General features: G+C 40.2%; 1 protein-coding gene across 3 annotated transcripts in view; it reads right to left on the bottom strand.

Moving 5' to 3' along the window:
- Positions 1-2,503: 2,503 nt before the first annotated feature.
- Positions 2,504-19,425, bottom strand: part of LOC111867520 (patched domain-containing protein 3) — a 117,884-nt gene continuing 100,962 nt past the window's right edge. For all 3 annotated transcript variants that reach the window (XM_033752712.1, XM_023857479.2, XM_023857481.1), the window contains 5 exons: positions 17,814-17,975; positions 12,202-12,327; positions 9,887-10,153; positions 8,149-8,367; positions 2,504-2,731 (listed from right to left, as the gene is read on the bottom strand). In XM_033752712.1, the coding sequence (XP_033608603.1) occupies positions 8,203-8,367; positions 9,887-10,153; positions 12,202-12,327; positions 17,814-17,975 (720 nt within the window). In that variant the 3' untranslated portion in view covers positions 2,504-2,731; positions 8,149-8,202. The remainder of the gene's footprint in view (positions 2,732-8,148; positions 8,368-9,886; positions 10,154-12,201; positions 12,328-17,813; positions 17,976-19,425) is intronic.

Consider the following 19,425-nt stretch of genomic DNA (forward strand, 5'->3'; position numbering starts at 1 on the left):
AAGAAGCTACTCGGAGTGTGAAAACGAGAAGGTACGATGAGAACTCATTAATTCATTCATTTATTTGCAGTTCTACAAAATCCATGGAGGCGTCTGCCTCAGATATAGAACAAGTCAGCAATACAATATAACATGTGAATATACATACATAATCAGATAGTCATCATCGTCCAAATTTTAGACACTCAATACAAGAAGACTACTGTACAACAATGCATTCCATATATCAATTTTTTGTTCCATCACATCCATTTGAAGCCGGAGCCTAAATACAGAGTTGTGTCAAATTATCTTGCTAATACGATCAAACAATCTATATAAATAAAAATGTAAATATCCGTTTGTCACTCCTCGGAGATCTCCGAAATTCCTTCACCGATTGCTTTGAAATTTTGACACAACATTGCATTCGAACACGCGCGTTTGTTTATATACTTATTATATAGATGTCACCCCCGTGACAGGTAAAAACACGTAAAAAACGTTATACTTCGTCCATCGAATACCAACAGATCGTTGCCTAGGAATAACCGTCGCAAGAAACTGTTGAAATATCGGATCGTTGCCTAGGAATATCCGTGCAACGAACTGTTGAAGCAGCGATGGCAACGAGCTGTTGTGGCAATGAAATTTTCGTTTTGATTTTATTATTTCGTGTTACATTGCGTTGGAATTGGGCCTAGTCGTTTATTTCGTGAGTATAGTTCTTCACCGATTGCTTTGAAATTTTGACACAACGTTGCATTCGAACACGAGCCTGTTTTTATATATCTATTATATAGATGTCACACCCGTGACAGGTAAAAACAGGTAAAAGTATTAATTGTATTTAATATTAATATACTGTAACGTGTTATACGTCGAATACTAATAGATCGTTGCCTAGGAATAACCGTGGCAACGAACTGTTGGTGTTATACGTCGAATACCAACATATCGTTGCCTAGGAATAACCGTGGCAATGAACTGTTGAAACACCTGGTCGTTGCCTAGGAATAACCGTGCCAAGAAACTGTTGAAACAGCGGGTCGTTGCCTTGGAATAACCGTGGCAACGAACTGTTGAAACAGCGGAAATAATGCATTTCTGCGGCAACGAGGAAAGAACACGTGAAATGGAACCCTCGGCGAAAGTGCCCTCTATTGCGTCCGAAACCGGATTATAATAGTCCAGCTCCGAAGAAATTTTCGGTGATACTGGACGTGATAATAATTGTGCTCGCTGGTGTAAAAGTGAGCGTTCAATAACTTATTCGCTGAATCCGAGACATGCGTGGAAGTTATTTCGTAAGTATAGTTTATTTTTCGTTGTTTTTCTTTTCGTTTTCTAAGAACAAGCTTAGGTCGTCATACTCGCGGAGTGGAAGCAATGCGTAGAGTAATTTCAAATCAAGCTGGGGAAGAATGGGCAGACTGAGCCACAGCAAGGCGTGGCCGGGCACAGCTAGTATAATATATATAAATAAGTGTATGTATTGTTTGTACTTACATGACGACCAGTAACAAAGGATCCATTGCATAAGCAGTTTAATAGTGAGTCATGACAATTTATTACCTATAAAATGCCTGACGATGACTGAAAAACCAAAACATGTAGCATTTCAATAAAACATCAGTATTGAAAAGGAAAACTGAGCCAGGATAGTGCAGTTGGTATAGCAACTGGCAATGGGCTGGATGACCAAGGGGTTGGAGTTTGAGTCCCGGTAGGGTCAAGAATTTTCTCTTCTCCATGTCATCCTGACTGGCTCTGGGGTCCACCCAACCTATCCAGTGGGTACGAGAGGCTCTTTCCCCATGGGTAAAGTGGCTTGGTCATGAAGCTGATGAGGTCAAGAAAATGTGGATCTATACACCCACTATGCCTTTATGGCATAGTGCTCAATTAAGCACAGACGCACCTTTACAAGAAAGTTCTGATTAATGGATATACTATATATATTATTGAAAGATAGTAGACTACCAAAATTGTAGGAAGAGGAGAAATTATTAAATTCATTTATTCCTGTATATATGTCTAATGTTCTTCTTCATACTGTGTGTTGTGTGTACTGTTTCCTTTGATCTAATAGTTTTTAACATCCTTTGTCAAACCATGACTTATTTTTCTTCAATAACCTGGGCTCTCTTGGCTGAAATGTTTATATTCTCTCTAATAGTTCCCCAGAGTAGTGGAAGGGCTTACATCATCATGTACATTTTCCAAAGCTGTATACCTATTTGAGATTTAAACTTGATACTGTTCTTTACCATCTACAACATTTAGTTTTGAACCTCTCCATATGAAATTTATGTGTTATTTGTTTACTCACTGCCAGTCTTTCCTTAGCTTTTGCCTCCACAAGATAGTGGTCAGTATCACAGACCACTCCCTTGAAAGAGTGGATATTAAGTGTACTTGATATCTGATCTTTTAGGGGAGTGGACTACTTACCCTTCATATCTTGAGGGAGCCTCAGGATGCACTGTGTCCTGGTGCAGGATGTATCATAAACAACAAGTGATTATCCATTCATTTTTTTATTAAATAACACAATATACATAAGGGGATCAGCTGCAGTTTGCACGGTGTTCTAATGAGAGTTGAACACCATGTTACACTGAATGTGAGAAAGGTTACCATTCTAAAGTAGCACCTGTTCCTTCAGTTTCATGAGAAACCAAAACAGAATATGCAGCAGGCCTCCAACAGCAGGCATTGGACCAATCCCATGGGACAGCAGTGAGAAGAGCTGTGAACATAAGGCACAATTCTGCTATAAGAAAATGAAGAGCACTCTCAATATATCATTAGAATTACAATTACAACATTTAACCCCAGCTACGTTTAATTTAACCATTAAGAATTGTGTCAAAATGCATGGGAACCACACAGAGCATCTACTGTAGAGCTCACACAAACACTGCCTTTACCTCAGCAGGCATTGCTTTCTGGACATTCACTGACTGGGACTTTTTGCTTTGTTCAGTGAGTACTGTACCCCCCCTAAAGTCTGTAACCCCTTTTTTAAACACCGTGTATATAGTATATAACACTAGTGGATCCACTCAGCTTACGTATAAATTTATGTTAAATACAAGATACAAGAATTTAACTAAAAACTGGGCTGAAGATGGCACATGTATGCTAAAACAAGTTGTTGTAGACAGCAACTCCACCAACTGAAAACAATGCTGTGTTGACAGGAATATAATAAATATTATGTATATCAATTTACATACCAGCATGCAGCAGAATGATGAGCACAATTGTAAGCTGTGCATTGTGTATTGAAGCCAAAATAAAACATTTGAATTCACTGTATAACTTCACACAGTATAACTGCTTACACATTGACATGAGCAGGCACTAGTAATGTATAGCACTGTTTCCCAAGGCCAGAAAACTCTACATATCCATGTACCATCTCCTAAGCATATGTGAGATTGCATTCTTTTTCCTGGTTTCTTTTGGAGCAAAGAAATATAACTGCTTTGACACTGGAAGAGGTCTTTGCTGTGCCATGTCTGAGGTCAAGCTTGGGCATAGCCAACTGGCAGCAGAATAGTGTGGGAACATCCCACATTATCACGCATTTCTGCAACGCTCGCTCTTCACATCACTTTTCACCATCACGTGCGCTAACCAATCTGATTGCTTCAAACGTTCATATTCATACTGGGATCGCTCCTGGCCCGCATCTACGTCATTACGCGCGCTAGCCAATCAATTCTTCCTCCGCACTTTCGAGTTTGGCTCCGCCCCACCGACCAGCGTATAAAAAGGAGCGACTCCAAAGCCGAGTCATTCAGTTCAGTTCAGTTCAGTTCAGTTCAACGCAGTTCATCATCAGGCTATGAGCTAGCCACATCAAGCAACTTCAACCAGCAGGCTTCGTCGGCAGCGCTCGGTCTTCGGAGACATCGGCAGGCTGCGCCGGGCACGACTGCCTCGGCTCTCCGGCGCTCTCACACCCGACTCACTGGGGCACCGCGCCTGGACTCGCCGGTGGTCGTGTTACGGTCCGACTCACTGGGCATCTGGCGTAGCCACTGCCTCATGGCTCCTGCGACCGCGCTCAACGACTAGCCTTTTCACCAGCCATTCACCGTAACTAGCCTTTCTCCTTACCGGCGCGCGCCGCGCTACCTCACCGGTCAATCATCTCAGCAGCCACGGTCCTTTTCAGGGCCAACAAACTGTTCCGAAGAAGTGGGTTGTCATCGGAGTAATGACAAGAGCCCCACAATAGCATTACTTTCAATTTTTGATTAATTACATTGAAATCCTCAGGTAAGGTTTATTTGGAGAATACTGGATTTTAACACTAAATTGGAGAAAATCTTGTATGGTGGAAATTCAATGTTCAGATTATTGACTTTGGATCAGCAAAATTGAATACAAAATGAGGAAAACCTGTAAATCAAGAAAGGTTAAATGGGGGAACCACTCTTCTGTTTTTATTGTAATTACTCTTATTATCGTTATACACCAGGCTAAGTTTCTTTCTTCCCTGTTTTCTGTTTAAAATTGATGCGAGCATTACATATTGTTTATATTTTATGTCTTTAAAGTATCCTTTTCCTTTTTCTATATGTTACAACTCACTGTTATGTGTTTGTGTAAAGTTTGATACTCCTAAAAGCATAAATATATATTTTCTAGGGTAGGAGAGGATGTGGAAAGTTTGCATGATCAGGTTGCATGAGACAGAAAAAGGTAAGAATCACTGACATAAGAAAAACTGAATTTGAATGAAGCAACTAAGTAAATTGCCAGTCACGGTAGCCGAGCAGTCTAAGGTATGTACTGTCTTTGCTTGCTTGGTAACCGGGATCGTGGGTTCAAATCCCACTCAGGGCATGGATGTTTAGTTTGTGTGTGTGCGTTTTTCTGTGTTTGTATACAGGTAGAGGCCTTGCGACAAGCTGATCACCTGCCCAAGGAGTCCTATCGAACGTGTAAGATCTAGAAAAACTGAACGGAGAAGTTCATGGCAGTAGGCCTAGGCCCACTGGGGCTGTAGTGCCAGGGGGGGGGGACTCAGTAAATTAAAGTATATAACCATCAAATAGATGAAGTAGAATACAGAGCCATGGAACTGCATATGCAGGACATGTGTGTACTTTATACATCTCAGATATGTGTATGTACTCTAAACCCTATGTGTACAGAAGCACAAATTTCATTATGTTTCTTACAACTGAAATTCAGATAAACAATACGCAAAGAAAAACCCATATTTTGTTTCAAGATATATGCACATTGAACTTGGTCTTTATCCTGGGATGCTGTCATTTTCCTTAACCAGGTCTCTAATTATCCTGAGATAGATTGTGTTGATTAAGTTTATTCAAAAGTATTCCCACAATGTAACTTGAATATAAGTTTTTATTCCAGCCTATTATTATTAGGCCAAAATGAGCCCTGATTATAACATGTATATCACAGAACAAATGTCAGTATATGATGTATTCCTTTGCTTCCATAAACCATGTACTTATGTTCTTACTCTAGACTGTCCCCTGCCAATCTTCATTCCACCAACTGCTCCACAATCACCCTCACCTATCATCGGAGGCTGGTACAATAGGCCAGAAGTGGCCACAGTACAAGGGACTTAGTCCCACCTCACTAGCATTAAAAAAGTACTCTAGACTGCATACCAGCAGAGCAACCTTTATTCTTCTGCCACAAATGTTGAATTTTCCAATGCTACTTGCATTTGCATTTGTGTGATTCAAATTTTTAGCGTATATTACTATATATTTCCAACAGTTGAAAGTGATAGTAATTCTAACAGCTCTGGAAGTGAAGTGGGAGTCATTTCAGTTTTGGGGATGACAGGTTTGTGTCAAATTGTGATGATTGCAGTTCATATTCAGAGAGTTCAGTGGATACATCACAAGCTAAATCATGGATTGAGATGGAGCTCATCCTTAACCACTATTTTCCCATTCAAAAGTACAACAGCTACACATTTTGAAGCAGAACAAGATGATTATCTGTTACAGTCTCTCAGCCTCTTTCTACACAACAAGTTAGTGGGATATCATAGTTGATTAAACTAGCAGATATGCATATCTGCCAGCACCAAAAGAAGGGAGGGGCAGGTACTGCTAAACAATGGCATTCTACAACGAGTGAAGAAATGCATATATTTTTGGCACTTGTAATTTAATGAAGTGTTGTGAAGTTTCCAGATCAACAACTGTACTAGTCAAAATTCAGTGCTGTCTGTTCATTTTTCTGGTAATGAAATATGGTCCAGAAAGCCATTTCAACCAAAGCTAAATACAGTATGGCCAGTATTAAAAAACTGGAGAAGAATTTTATTGAGTTACATATGCTAGAAAAATCTGTCACTGTAGATGAGAATTTATTGCTATACAATCGAAAACTTGGCTGGAAACAATATGTTCCGTAAATGTTGTGTAAGGCTAAAAGTGGGTATGTGTTTCTACCATAAAATACAGTGGGAAGGGGAACCAAACTTAATAAGCAAACAGAGATCTTCTGGTGTCCTTGCAAATTGCAACAACACTTTCAAAAACCTTCCTGGACAAGGAATATTGTCTCACGGCTGACAGTTCCTACACATACCTACAGCAGATGTCTTGCTTTCCTTTACTACAGATATGTATGGCACAGTCAAGATGGCCAGGAAATATGTGCCTTCAGTTACGAAAAACAAGAAAACTGAGAAGTGAGAAGTAATGGCATTCCAAAGGGGACACCTTGCATTGGAAAGACAAGAAGGACGTTCTACTACTGAACATAGTGCATAATGCAGAAATTAATTTAGAAGTTGACAACAAGAATAAGATAAGATGAAAAGTCATCAGCTATAGTGACAAAATTGGATGGGTAGATCTTGTTGATCAGCACTTATTTGAATTATTCAGTATCTAGAAAACAAGAAAAGAAATCCTACAAGAAGATATTGTCACATGTTTGGAGTGTGACTATAAATGGGTTTGGGACTGATGATCAGATTCATTCGACTCTTTCCCAACACATGACTACACTTTACAGTTCACTATTACACACACACTAGTATCCACAGTCACGGTATCACTAGCCATTGCTTGGTAGCGGCTTTTGATAGTGGGCATTCGTCATCTTTTGGGTTCCCAAACTGTCCCCTGGCCTCAGCTACTGGCTTCTCAAAGCAACAGCTCACAATGACTGAACCTCAGCAGTTCTCTAACTGATTGACGAACTCAGTCACCAAACAAATGTTTCACTCCATTCAACTGACTGTCACTAACTGTCCTGCTTATAACATCTCAGCACGGACTGAACAGAAAACACTGTTCCTCTCTTGCTGTTTATGGGCCATTGCCTAGTAACCACAGTTGTCTAATCATGGTCGTTGCCGAGCATTGGGTCTACATGCCACAGTATTGTAGCATGTAGACCCGTTGCTAAGTAATGACTCTGTAAATAACGCCTGCTGCCAGGCAACAGATTCCTAGCATGTACCAATGGACTAACTGGGAAGCGGTGTTTTCTGCATGGTCTGCTAAGCAACAGTTGAACAGCACAAGAAGAATGGTGTTTTATATGTGTGGTCCCCTAAGCAACAATTGAACAGCAACAGAGGAATGGTGTTTTCTGTACAGTCTATGCCAAAATGTTATAAGCAGGACAATTAGTTAGAGGCCGTGCAGTGCATGGAAGTGAAGAGTTGGTTAGTGAGTTAGATAGAAAACCGCAGTTCAGTCGTTGTGAGCTGTTACTGTTAGAAGATGGTAGCTGAGGCACAGGTTTAGTTTGAGAACCCTGAGTAAGGGGAACTTCTGCCATTGGAAGCCATTGCTGAGCAATGACTGGGAAGACATAGCAGACTGAAAAGACTTGGTGCATGCTGTAGTGAATTGTAATGTGTGTGAATTAGCCATAGCACTATAGTTACTTGTAGTTATGATCTGTAAATTGTCAATAAATCCAATTATCAATCCCAACCCTGTCTATAGTCACTCATACATGTCACAGTATTCTTTCACTCCTATGTATTCCACTGGGAAACGGACTAAGAAGATTCCTCAGTAATAGAGATGATTGTTGAAAGACACTGACCACACATAATTTCACCAGAAGCAGGATGTTGAGGAAAATCTCCAATTCTCCTTTGTTTATCAGGAATAATTTTTCTTGAGGAAATACCTCTGAGAAGTTGGACAGTCTTGGAAAAGAGAGTCACACATCTTGCAGCCCTCCTCAACTAGGCTCTTCTGCATTACAAAGGCTGTACACTTTCATTTCTTCAGGCTGTGGTGCTGTGGCTTGTAGAGATTCATATGGTTTTGGCCCAATGAGACTGAGGAGCACTGGCAAGAACATGGTGCCGTAGAACAGGCCAAACATTACAACTAGGAAAAAAATCTGAAAAGATGAGCAAAATATTTCAGGCTTATATGCAATCCATAATGTTTCAGGCAAAGAAGATTCTCAATAATGAAAGCCATATTTGGGAGCAGTATCATTACAGTAAAATTTCAAGGAATCACTGCCTTTATCATTAGTCATTGCATGCGTTTGTTCTATCAAGAATGGGCCAGTAGCTCATACATTATAAAAGACAGCTACAAAATGGAATAAAATGCTTACTTTAATGCCAAGCAGTTTCCTTTAATAAAGATGCAAGATGCCTTCCTATACTTCTTAAATGCTGTATGGTAAACAAACATTTAACATGCTCTCTGCTCTGATTGGTCACTGCGAATCACATATTTTCAGATGGACATCAACTATCTAGCTGGCATGAATGCTTAAAACATTCTGTGGCTCCACCAGGGATGGGGTGTGTTATAATCACAGATGATCAGAATAATGCATATTACACCAATTTCACTGTTCACTTTCACCAATGGGTTTTAGTAATGGAATACCGTTTTTCCTATAATGTATTGTACATTTTCAGTTGAAATTTATCTGTGACAAGGCATACTTAACTTTTAGAATTGGGTTGAACTATCTACATAGATATGCTACAGCTTTTTCAGACATCCTTAAAGTTACAGAAGATGCACTACTAATGGATTACAATGCACGTTCTGTTTTCCAGCAGCTTCATGATTATTCATCTTTGATTTTCCTATCACTTCAAGATGTGAATGAGCATCATCGCTCCTTTTCTCATACACAATATCAGAATTGCTCAGAATGTTGTAATGGGATTTCTATCATTAGAAATCAAGATATATTAAAATACTGATGCAATTAAAATAAATTACATTAAGAATGATAGACCTTGTCAGTACGGTTAATTAAAAGTTTTTATTTTATAAGTGAGTCCAGTGACAGTCATATTTTTTTTACTATTGATATATGAATGAGATCTCATGCATGGTTGCTCACATGTTTGTCTGCAAATATCTCTAATGGTAGAAATCCCTTTGCAACAGCGGGTTTATCATACGTGTAAAGGTTTGAAATACTGATTTGTTGCATTTGATGACCTTGATGAATGAATGAATGAATGAATGTATGTATGAGGGGTAGGCCTTCTCGGCCCTTGCACTGCTACCTACAGTGGTCTATTGTGCTTTGATGACCTTGATACTTTTTAATATATGTTAGAAAGAGTGAGGACTCAGAATGTCCCTTACAACAATAAGTGATGCTAATCAAGCTAGAGTACTATAGATGTCTCTGAAATTTGTAGGCCTATCTGATGCAATGCACCAATCCCTGATTTTTTTCCATATATACTCATACAAAGTTTGGTCAGAAGGTGACCTGTTATTTTAGAAGCCGCAATAAATTCATTTAAGAATTGTGTCTGGAGGCACAAAAGAAATTTAGATTTAGTTCAAAATCAAAGAATGATGATTCTAGCACACCGTAACATGATGTCACTGTATTACATTATGAAACATTCATTGTATCATCACACATTTACCTTAAAGAAAGATGTAAAGATGTATGAGTCAGAGAGTGCAAGCATGCTAATTGCTAGTAATGTCGAGAGTCCACCACTGTAAATGGCTGGCCCTATGCTTGTTACTGCATCCAGTGCCCTGGCTGATCGAGTACCAGTCCGTGATAGGAAAGCCAGACATATGTGAGCAGCATAGTCCACACACAGCCCTGTTGCTAGCTGCAGCCCAATGCAGGAAGTGCTGTCAATTGTTTGGCCCCAATAATGCAAGAATCCCCCTACAGACACCTAAAAACGAATTCATGGCCACAGTAGTCACAGCATAACAACTGAAGATGCATCAACTTTCTGCTTTAAAAATAATATACTAGGGACTAACTGTATTAAAATAATTTTTCCTTTATGCTTGCTCAGGGCAACTATTAGCTTCTCAAGAATGACTTTGCTCCAAGGAGTTGGTTAATTAGTTCATTCATTCAGTGATTTTACTTTTAAGTTACCAACCTGTTTCTTTATTGTGTTATAATGGCCATAAGCATATGGAAACTGAGACGAACTTCACTTATGATTTTGTCACCACAGCAAGTGGTGATGACCTAAACATCAGTTGCCTCTCTTCATACTTAAAGCTGCTGGATATGTGTTATACATTCCATCTGTATTAAATTCTTCAGTGGGTTGTTCCAAACCAAACATTACGTTATTTGTTCTATTACAACGTGAAAAGACTATAACATCATTATTTCACATGGATATTTGAGGTTCTCACAGGAGTGAATATGAAGATTCCAGTCTTCTGGAATGTGATATCCTTTATTATGATAGATGGGTATCAGTTTTTCATAAGAATCTGCTGCCTCAATCTTCAGAACTCCATTTGTACTAATGAAGATGGTGTAGCAGATTCCTCCAAAATGATGTATTTATCTACCAAACTACACACCATCACTTCCAAGAAGACTGTAATCATCATTAATATTTTACACCTGTCAGAATCAGTAAAACTAAATTACACTTTTGTAGAAGTTCACTGGGATCTTGAATGCACAGAGGACAAATTAAACAACAGAGTGCTATTTACATGTAGGATTGGAGGTTCTCACAGCAGTGATTATGAGAAGTTACGAGGAAAACTCTGCCTCATTTTTCAGGTTGAAGGGTAAGCCAAACAAACAAACAAACAAACAAAAAGGCAGCAAGCTTGCTTCCTTGGCTTACTCTTCAAACTGATGATGGAGGTAGCATTTTCCTGTAAAATATTGGTTGACTTTCAGTGGGCTGCATGATGTAATATACCAGGAGATAGAACACTACCATTTCCTAACCTTCTGTACAATAATATGTCAGTCTTTCACCAATTCTGATTACAGTATTATAAAATAATTTAATACACTTAATACAGTAACATAAGTATAGTAGTTACATATTCAGTCTGTGACATGCATGAGGAATATAATATCTACAAAATACCTTTCAGATTTTAGGCATATTATAATGAATTGTTCCATAAATAATTAAGCAGTTATTATCATCATCATCATCTTATTTTATTTAAGCACTCTTTTGAGACGTGATGCAGAGAAGTTCACATTTTTACATTCTGGTACTGAAATATGGTATGAATGTTAGACATGACAAGTTTGTAAATTCAGCAGCTGAACATTCTCTGTGCAAAAACTTAACACTCCTTGGCATTCATATAAGCCCCCAAATATTAGCCTGTTATGCAGATAAACATATTTAAAGTAATTCATATACTAGAATTCACTGAAATAATAGACTTGAAGGTAATATTTTGAGTATTTCTAAGACGGGTCTTTGATTAGAACTACTCAGTGATATTACTGTCAGGTTACATCAAGTAAATTATTAAAAGGCTATTATTTTCTAATTCCATCAGCACAAAACTCAAGTTATTAAATTATGCTGTAGTAAATAAGTATTAAAGATTGTGTGCATTAGGAAAAGGCCAACAGTATTGTGACAAGAAATTCAGTGGCTAGGAGACCCAAGAAATTAATTTATATCAGTGAATAAATAAGCAATCATGTCACTGTACTGTCTGTAAAAGTCTTGTTCATGTGGTATTTCTATCAACTATGAATTACTGGTACTGCTTCTTTGTATGGTACATTGTATCTGAATGCACCTGTCTGACCTTCCATTCACAAGTTTCAAATTGAGAATCACTGGGGGAATCATGTTAGGAAATATTAGGTAGAACACATATTGTAACTGTGTACTCCAGTATGGATTGCATCTTTCCAATTACGTTTCCCTGGACCAAGTTATGTCTTCAAAATATTTTCAGTACATTCTAAGCACTGTGCACTCACCAGCGTAAGAAGAACACACAGGAACACTGAGAGACATGCCATAATGTTGATGATGAGCAGCAGTGTGCATACCATCACACAGACACATGCTAGTGACAAGTTGCGATACAACTCAGTATCTATTACCTATAACAGACAAATAACCAATCATTAATTTAATCTACTTTAACCTTGTTTACATAACTGTCACAGACTGCAAATATATATATATATACATACATATGTAGTTTGGGTTGCCTCTCAAATGGTACCCAAACTACATTGGTATACGCAAGCCATTAGGTGGAGTCATATAACGAGATAGATGAATTACTTGTGATTTCTTATTGTGTATTTGTTGGAACTTATATAACAGCTTTATGACAAATGCTAAAAATGTCCATAACCTTTTCAAAGAAGAGCATCACTCACTTTAGTGTGTCTTGTGCAACACTGCAAAGTTTTCCTGCGTTAGTGCTGTTCAAAACGTGTTTCAGTCCCCCAGGCTTTGTGGCCAATTCAAACAGACTCTTTCTTTTAAAAATACCCACAGAAAATCATGTGGGGAGATTGGGGTGGCTAAAGACCATGCTCAGCAGTGTGGTCAACAAAACACTCTTGCAACAAAGCACTTGTTGTGTGCTTAGTGTGGGAAGTTGCCCCATCATGCTGAAACCAGCAATCACTTCCTTCTTTCCCAACAGAGAAATTAAATGAATCAGAAGATTCTAATGTTGAACATTAATTGTCTCCTCAAAGAACAGTGTTCACACAAGTCACGCTCAAGACACTGCGCATCACATACCAGTCTTCAATGAATGCAAGTAGTTTTATGCCTGTGTGGGTTTTCAGCACTCCACAACTGGCTGTTTTGACTGTTTATGTGACCACTTAAATGGAAGCACACTTCGAGTAATATCTTCATACACAACTCTACAAAACCAGTGGCAATACTGAATTCTTGCAGGTGAATCCTATTGTTGCAACTTATGCACTGACTGAAATCAGTATGGTCATTCATAATTTCAGCTGTTTTGTCTCTCAACAAGCCCTTGCCAGCGATAATCCAATTCACCGTGGCAGTCTTCCTGATGATTTCTATGGAAATTTGGTTAGTTTTTCTTCTGCATTGCAGAGCATACCACCAGTTTCAACTGTTCAGCAAACAATATCAGTGCATGTAATCCTATAGAATGGACACATATTTTGCTCGTGAATATGCCATGCTTGAATCTCCAGAGCTTCTGTGCAGCTGACAACAGCAGCAGGTGATACTGATTCAGATGGCACAATGAAATTTGAAAGAGTATCACTTGGGGTTTCCATTTGTGTACTCTAGTATATGACTGTTATTTGGGTTACATTTTAAATATGAGGTGCAGACTGTACGTACATTGCTTACAAGCTTGATATCCATATTATTTATATTATTTATATAAATTATTATTTATTATTAATTTATTATTATATTATTTAATATTTGTAACAAACAGACCTATTTCTTACCTTTAAAAGATATGGTGAATATAAAAATGACAGAACACCTCTTAAAATATGTAAATAATATGACTATGAAACATTTGTGAGGCATAGTTTCTTGCAGCTGAGATTGATTTAACGCTAAGTTTTCTTGCCGAGTATTGGAAAAGACAGATCTGCCATGAAAATGGTAAATACACGGGACAGTCAGTAAATAGGTCAAAAATGGGTGTAAACATGTAACGTTATATTCGAGTCTGGAAAAGAATATTTAGTTTTTGACATATCCTCCACCAATGTTGATACACTTGTCCCATTACTTCACCAGTGTGTTGAAACCCGCAGCATATAAGTCTTCTGACTGTTGTCTCAGCCACTTCCGCACCTCTGTTTCAATCTTTTCATCATCAGTGAAACGTGTGCCACCAACATAACTTTTTAGTGGACCAAACAGATGGAAGTCATTAGGGGCCAAGTCCTGGCTGTGAGGTAGATTTTCAAGAAGTTCACATTGCAGTTCTTGAATTCTTTCCTTGGTTGCTCAGGTTTTATGGGGTCTGACGTTGTTATGATGAAGCAATACTCTTGCCAGTTGGCTTGGAGGATTTCTGCAATTTGCATCCTGAAACTTCAATAGTACTTCACAGTACAATGCAGAATTCACACTTTCACTGTGCTTCTGAAAATGGGCTAAGAGTACTCCCTGATAATCCCAAAACAGCTCCAGGGATCCTCGCCCTAGCTGCAGGAACCGCTGCCCGGGCAGCCCATACCCCTGCCGACATGATGCTTCATCCACCCATCGCTGGTACCATCCCTGCTACAGACCCGGATGCAAAAATGTACTCAGCGATGGGCCTACCCTCAGCAGGCAAACTAATGCATGGGACATCACAGGCCGCCTTTACATCATGGACAGGTTTAGTAAACGGCAGTTTCTAGGAGACACGGTACTGGATCTCAGCGCTTACCCCCACAGGCTCATACTGCGATTCAAGTAACTCATCAACTATGACCTCTATGCGGCTAACAGCACTACCATCCCCACCTACGGATGGTTGTCCCTCAGCCTCAACTTGGGACTATGCCAGGATTTCACATGGCAGTTTGTGGTGGCCGACGCCACACATCCGCCCATCGGTGTTGATTTCCTCTCCCATTTCGACCTCCTGGTGGACTGCCAACACAATTGCCTACTGGACAGGGTCACATCGTTATCTCTACCGGCCCAAGCTGCCAGCTCGCTGATCCCCATTGAGTGGTGGCACACCGATCGACAGCCTTCTTGCCGAAGTCCCGGACCTCACCCACCCCGCCAAAGTCCAGTGCGAAGTACGCCACAATACCGCCCATCACATCTGGACTATACCAGACGAACCGGTCACCTGCCGACCACGGCGACTGCCACCGAGCAGACTCGCTATCGCCATAGCCGAATTGGATGCCATTTTCCGCGACAGCACAGCTCGCCACTCCGAGAGTTTCTGGTCTTCCGTCCTACACGTCATACCCAAAAAGGACAATAGGTGGCGTCCCTTCAGTGCACTCAAAACCCGGACAATCCCAGACTGTTACCCCGTCCGTCATATCCACGATTACTCCCACCAGCTTTTTGGGTGTTCCATTGTCTCCAAGATCGACCTGGTGAGAGTGTACAGTAAAATCCCCGACCATCCTGATGATATAAAGGCCACGCCAAAGCTCAAGCTGTTAGTCGCTGGCTTCCCACCGTGGCGGCCAGGGTTCGATCCCGGGTCTGGTCAAGTGGGATTTGTGGTGGACAAAGTGGCGCTGGGGCAGGTTTTCTCTGAATACTTCGGATTCCCCTGCAAATCTTCATTCCACCAAATTCTCCATCATCATAATCACCAGGGGCAAGTACAATAGGCCAATTAGTGGCCTCCGTACCGAGTGGACCCAGATGGACTCAACCCCCCCCCCCTATGCGAATTAAAGAAAAATAATCCTGACTATATACAGAAGGCCGCCATAACCACTCCATTTGGCCTATTCGGGTTCCTGTTCATGTCCTTCGGTCTGTGCAGCCCCCCCTCCCCCCAAACGTCTCAATGCTTCTGTAGGGATTTGTCTTCTGTTTCGTCTGCTTGGACGATATCCTCGTCTTTTCCCGGTTACTTGAGAAGCACGAGCAACATCTTTGAGTTCAGGGCTGCCACCCTCTCAAAACCGCCAGTGAGCTCCACGTTTTCTGGGCATGCTGAACTTGTACAGGCGATTTCTGCTCCACGCAGTGGCCACCCAGGCACTGCTTCATGACATAATGCTTTTCCGCCACATGCTTGAAGTACGCCACTTCATCATCCTTACCGACCATAAGCCTATCACCTACTCCTTCCAGCAGAATTGGGACAAATACTCACAGTGGCGATTTAATCATCTCGACTTTGTGGCCAAATTTATGACTGATATACAACACATCTCTGGACATGACAACGTTGTCGGTGATGCACTCTCATGTCGAGTCCATAACTGCACCATTATACTATGACGCACTCACAGCATCATAGTACAGCTACAAAGAGCATCACACACTCCTGGAGTCAACTACCACCCTGCGGCTCGAGAAATTACCAATTCCCGGCACCACTATCTTCATCTACTGTAAAGCGTCTGCTGGGAGATCTCAGTTGTATGTTCCAACTCCCCTACAGCTCCAAGTGTTATAGTCCATCTATGATATATTGCACCCAGGCACCAAAGCAAAGGTGAAGCTGGTTGCACAGCGTTTTGTGTGGCTTTGGAGCCCCCTACAGCGGCCCCTACCATGTCTTCTTACAGAGAGAGAAAACACTGCAACTCCTCGTGCATGGCAGGCCCCTCACCATATCAACCGATTTGCTCAAGCCGGCCTACATACTAAATAGGCCTGACAGCTGGAACACCACATTCAACCCTGCGGTTGACGCAACCTCGGCCATAGCACCACCTGTCACACCACCACCACCCACCGCAAGAACTACATGCTCCGATCTCCATGTCCGTTTCCCCCTTCGCTTTAACATATGAGCAACCATCTTTGTGGTGGGGGGGTGAAGTGGGAGAGTACCAGAATGCATCTCCAGGCCATCTACACTTCTGGTTGGTCAGCAGAGCGAAGCAAGCACTACCCACTCAGCGTGGACCACAGCAGCACCAATTCCCACCTCCGACAAGCTGGAGCTACTCTTGCCTGGAGACAGCTAAGCACAAGCCATCCTGCTGCGGTTGGAGCTTCGCAAGCATTTAGCAGGCGCTCCCTGCCTTAGAGTTATGACCTTGCGCACATTCTGCTTGCCTGCTTGTCTGTATGCTCTTCTTCTAACAGCAATAAATATCTGTTACAGATATTTACTTGGTTTTCTCTCGAAGTCCCAGAAGTGACATCCCATGGTACTTATTTGCTGCCTTTATATTATGATTTTGTTCTGCTTGTACATTCTGGTGATGAAATATCAACAGACAACACAAGTGGCAAAATTTCAGTGTGTGTTCAGAATGTGATATTCACCAAAAATTATTGTTGTGCAGTAATGATTTTTAGCACCCAGACAACTGAATTGTTTGCTATTTTGACCAAAACTGCATTAAAGCTAGGTACAGTTCTGGAAGTGGGGGCAAGCAGTAGCATAGTTGGTTGAGGTACTATGCTACAAGCCGGAAGGTCACGGGTTCAAGTCCTGATGAGGTCATTGCATTTTTTTTTCAATTGACCTAATCCTTCCAGCTGCACTATGGTCCTGGGGTTGACTCAGCCTCTAACAGAAATGAGTACCAGGAATATTCTTGGAATGTTCTTAGGGGTAAAGGGTGGCTGGCACGTAGGGCTAACAACCTTGCTGCCATCTGTGAGCCAATTGTCAAAAAAAATGCTGGAACCTCAACATCTCACAATCCTACAGGACTCCACGTCCTGTTACAGGGATACCTTTACTTTACTTTCACAGTTCTTGAAGAACAAAAATTTCTTACATTTAATATGGGTTATTTAAGACACTGAAATAATCTAAATATGGGAAAATAAATACTGGTTATATTGGACTTTGACTTGAACCAGAGAACATATTAACTAAATGCAGTAACACTAAATTGGGATTTCAGTATACTACACAAGTCAGATTAATTATTCATTAAAAAAAGCTTCAGTCTGTACTCACCTCATCAGTAACCCAGTTAGCAAGAACTTTACCCCACACAGTAGAAAAGCGGTCACCTGTGGTAAAATTTGATTCATGAAGCAACTTCTTCACTTTGTTCATAGCTGGCAGAAACTCTTCTGGTCCATCAAATAATTTGAACTTAAAGTCAAAACTTGAAACCTAGGAATATAAAACATGGCATTCAGTTAATTTTGTTTGTGTGTAAATGTGACTGAACACTGGGAGCTATGCCTGTAATTTAAATACTGGTCTCAAAACCAAATAATCAAGATTTATTTCATATGTTAACTTAATCGGTAATGGTCAATGATATCCAGTAAAATCTGCTGTTGTGCCAGTCATCATCCCCTTAGAATAGGTTACCCATGCATCCTATCTTGTTTGGCGCAGTCCCAATTTTACAACCATTGTACCAGTGTCACCACAAATGTTGTTATGATGCAACTGTATCCAGCTTTTTAACTTACAAGAAATTTTGGTTTAAGAAGCATTTACTTTTGCCAGTGAAATTTCAGTTTCCAATTATATGCTTAAATCAGTTGCCAGGATTCAGTACAGTTTAAATGCTGCAAACTATCATTCAATAGAAACATCGTTTATGTTTCGTTTCTTCACTCCTGAATCACTGAATCTATTCACATGTAGTTCTACAGTACACACTGTAATACCTAAGCCCATTGTTGTGAACATGTAACCAAAATAACGATTGCCTTGTACAAGATGTTATGTTGCAATTTCTGTTGTGTCTTAATGATATGGAAAATGCTTCTGTTGTGTAAACTAGAAACTTTAAATATAATATGAAGGTTAGGGAAGAAACAACTTTCAAAAGTGGTTTTGTATATGTTTAAAATACTTCTCTAGACCACGTAATTTGATCACTGTCTGCAGTTCCTTTTAATGCTATTTGCCCGGTTTCTTTTTTCTGAATTACAGGGACCGTACCTTAGAACTCTGAAAACAAGGAAAGTAGACTGAAGCTTATCTCACATAGCTGATTGTATGAACCATAAGCTGAACGATGAAGCACCTAGTGCAATATGTACTATAAACTCTCCATTGTATGCAACAGAATATGTTATTAAAATTGTAGCATTAGTGGCACAGTGCAGACAGTGTTTCAGTCACCCAAGTACAGCACTCACCATAAAATGTTCACAGTCAGTGCACACCCATATTTTCAACTGGCCTTAACATAAACTTATCAGTATGAAGTCATAAGTCTATTTTTGTGTGATGAATTTCTGTGCTTTACAGAAGCAGAAAATGTAACAGTATTATTTTACAGAGCTTACTGGACTAATACAAGCACTGGAAGGGTATTCCTACACCAACCTGGCTGGGAACCAGCCACACATTTTGGTAACACGGATCTAGAGGTATTGGTCTAGACTTATATTAACAAGGTGCTCTGTTGAAGTTTTGGGTAGGATATGACTATCATGACTTAGGTTTTTCATGGTTTCCCTCAGTCCCTACAGGCAAATACCAGAATAGTGCATTGAGTGCTTCCTTCCAAATCGTCTGCAATTCATTATTCACCAATTTTCTTATTATTCAATGCTTGTAGTGTGTGACAGCATTGTAAAATAAACCACAAAGGAAAAGG

Source organism: Cryptotermes secundus, unplaced genomic scaffold, assembly GCF_002891405.2.
Source record: "Cryptotermes secundus unplaced genomic scaffold, Csec_1.0 scaffold1226, whole genome shotgun sequence".
Classification (NCBI taxonomy): domain Eukaryota; kingdom Metazoa; phylum Arthropoda; class Insecta; order Blattodea; family Kalotermitidae; genus Cryptotermes; species Cryptotermes secundus.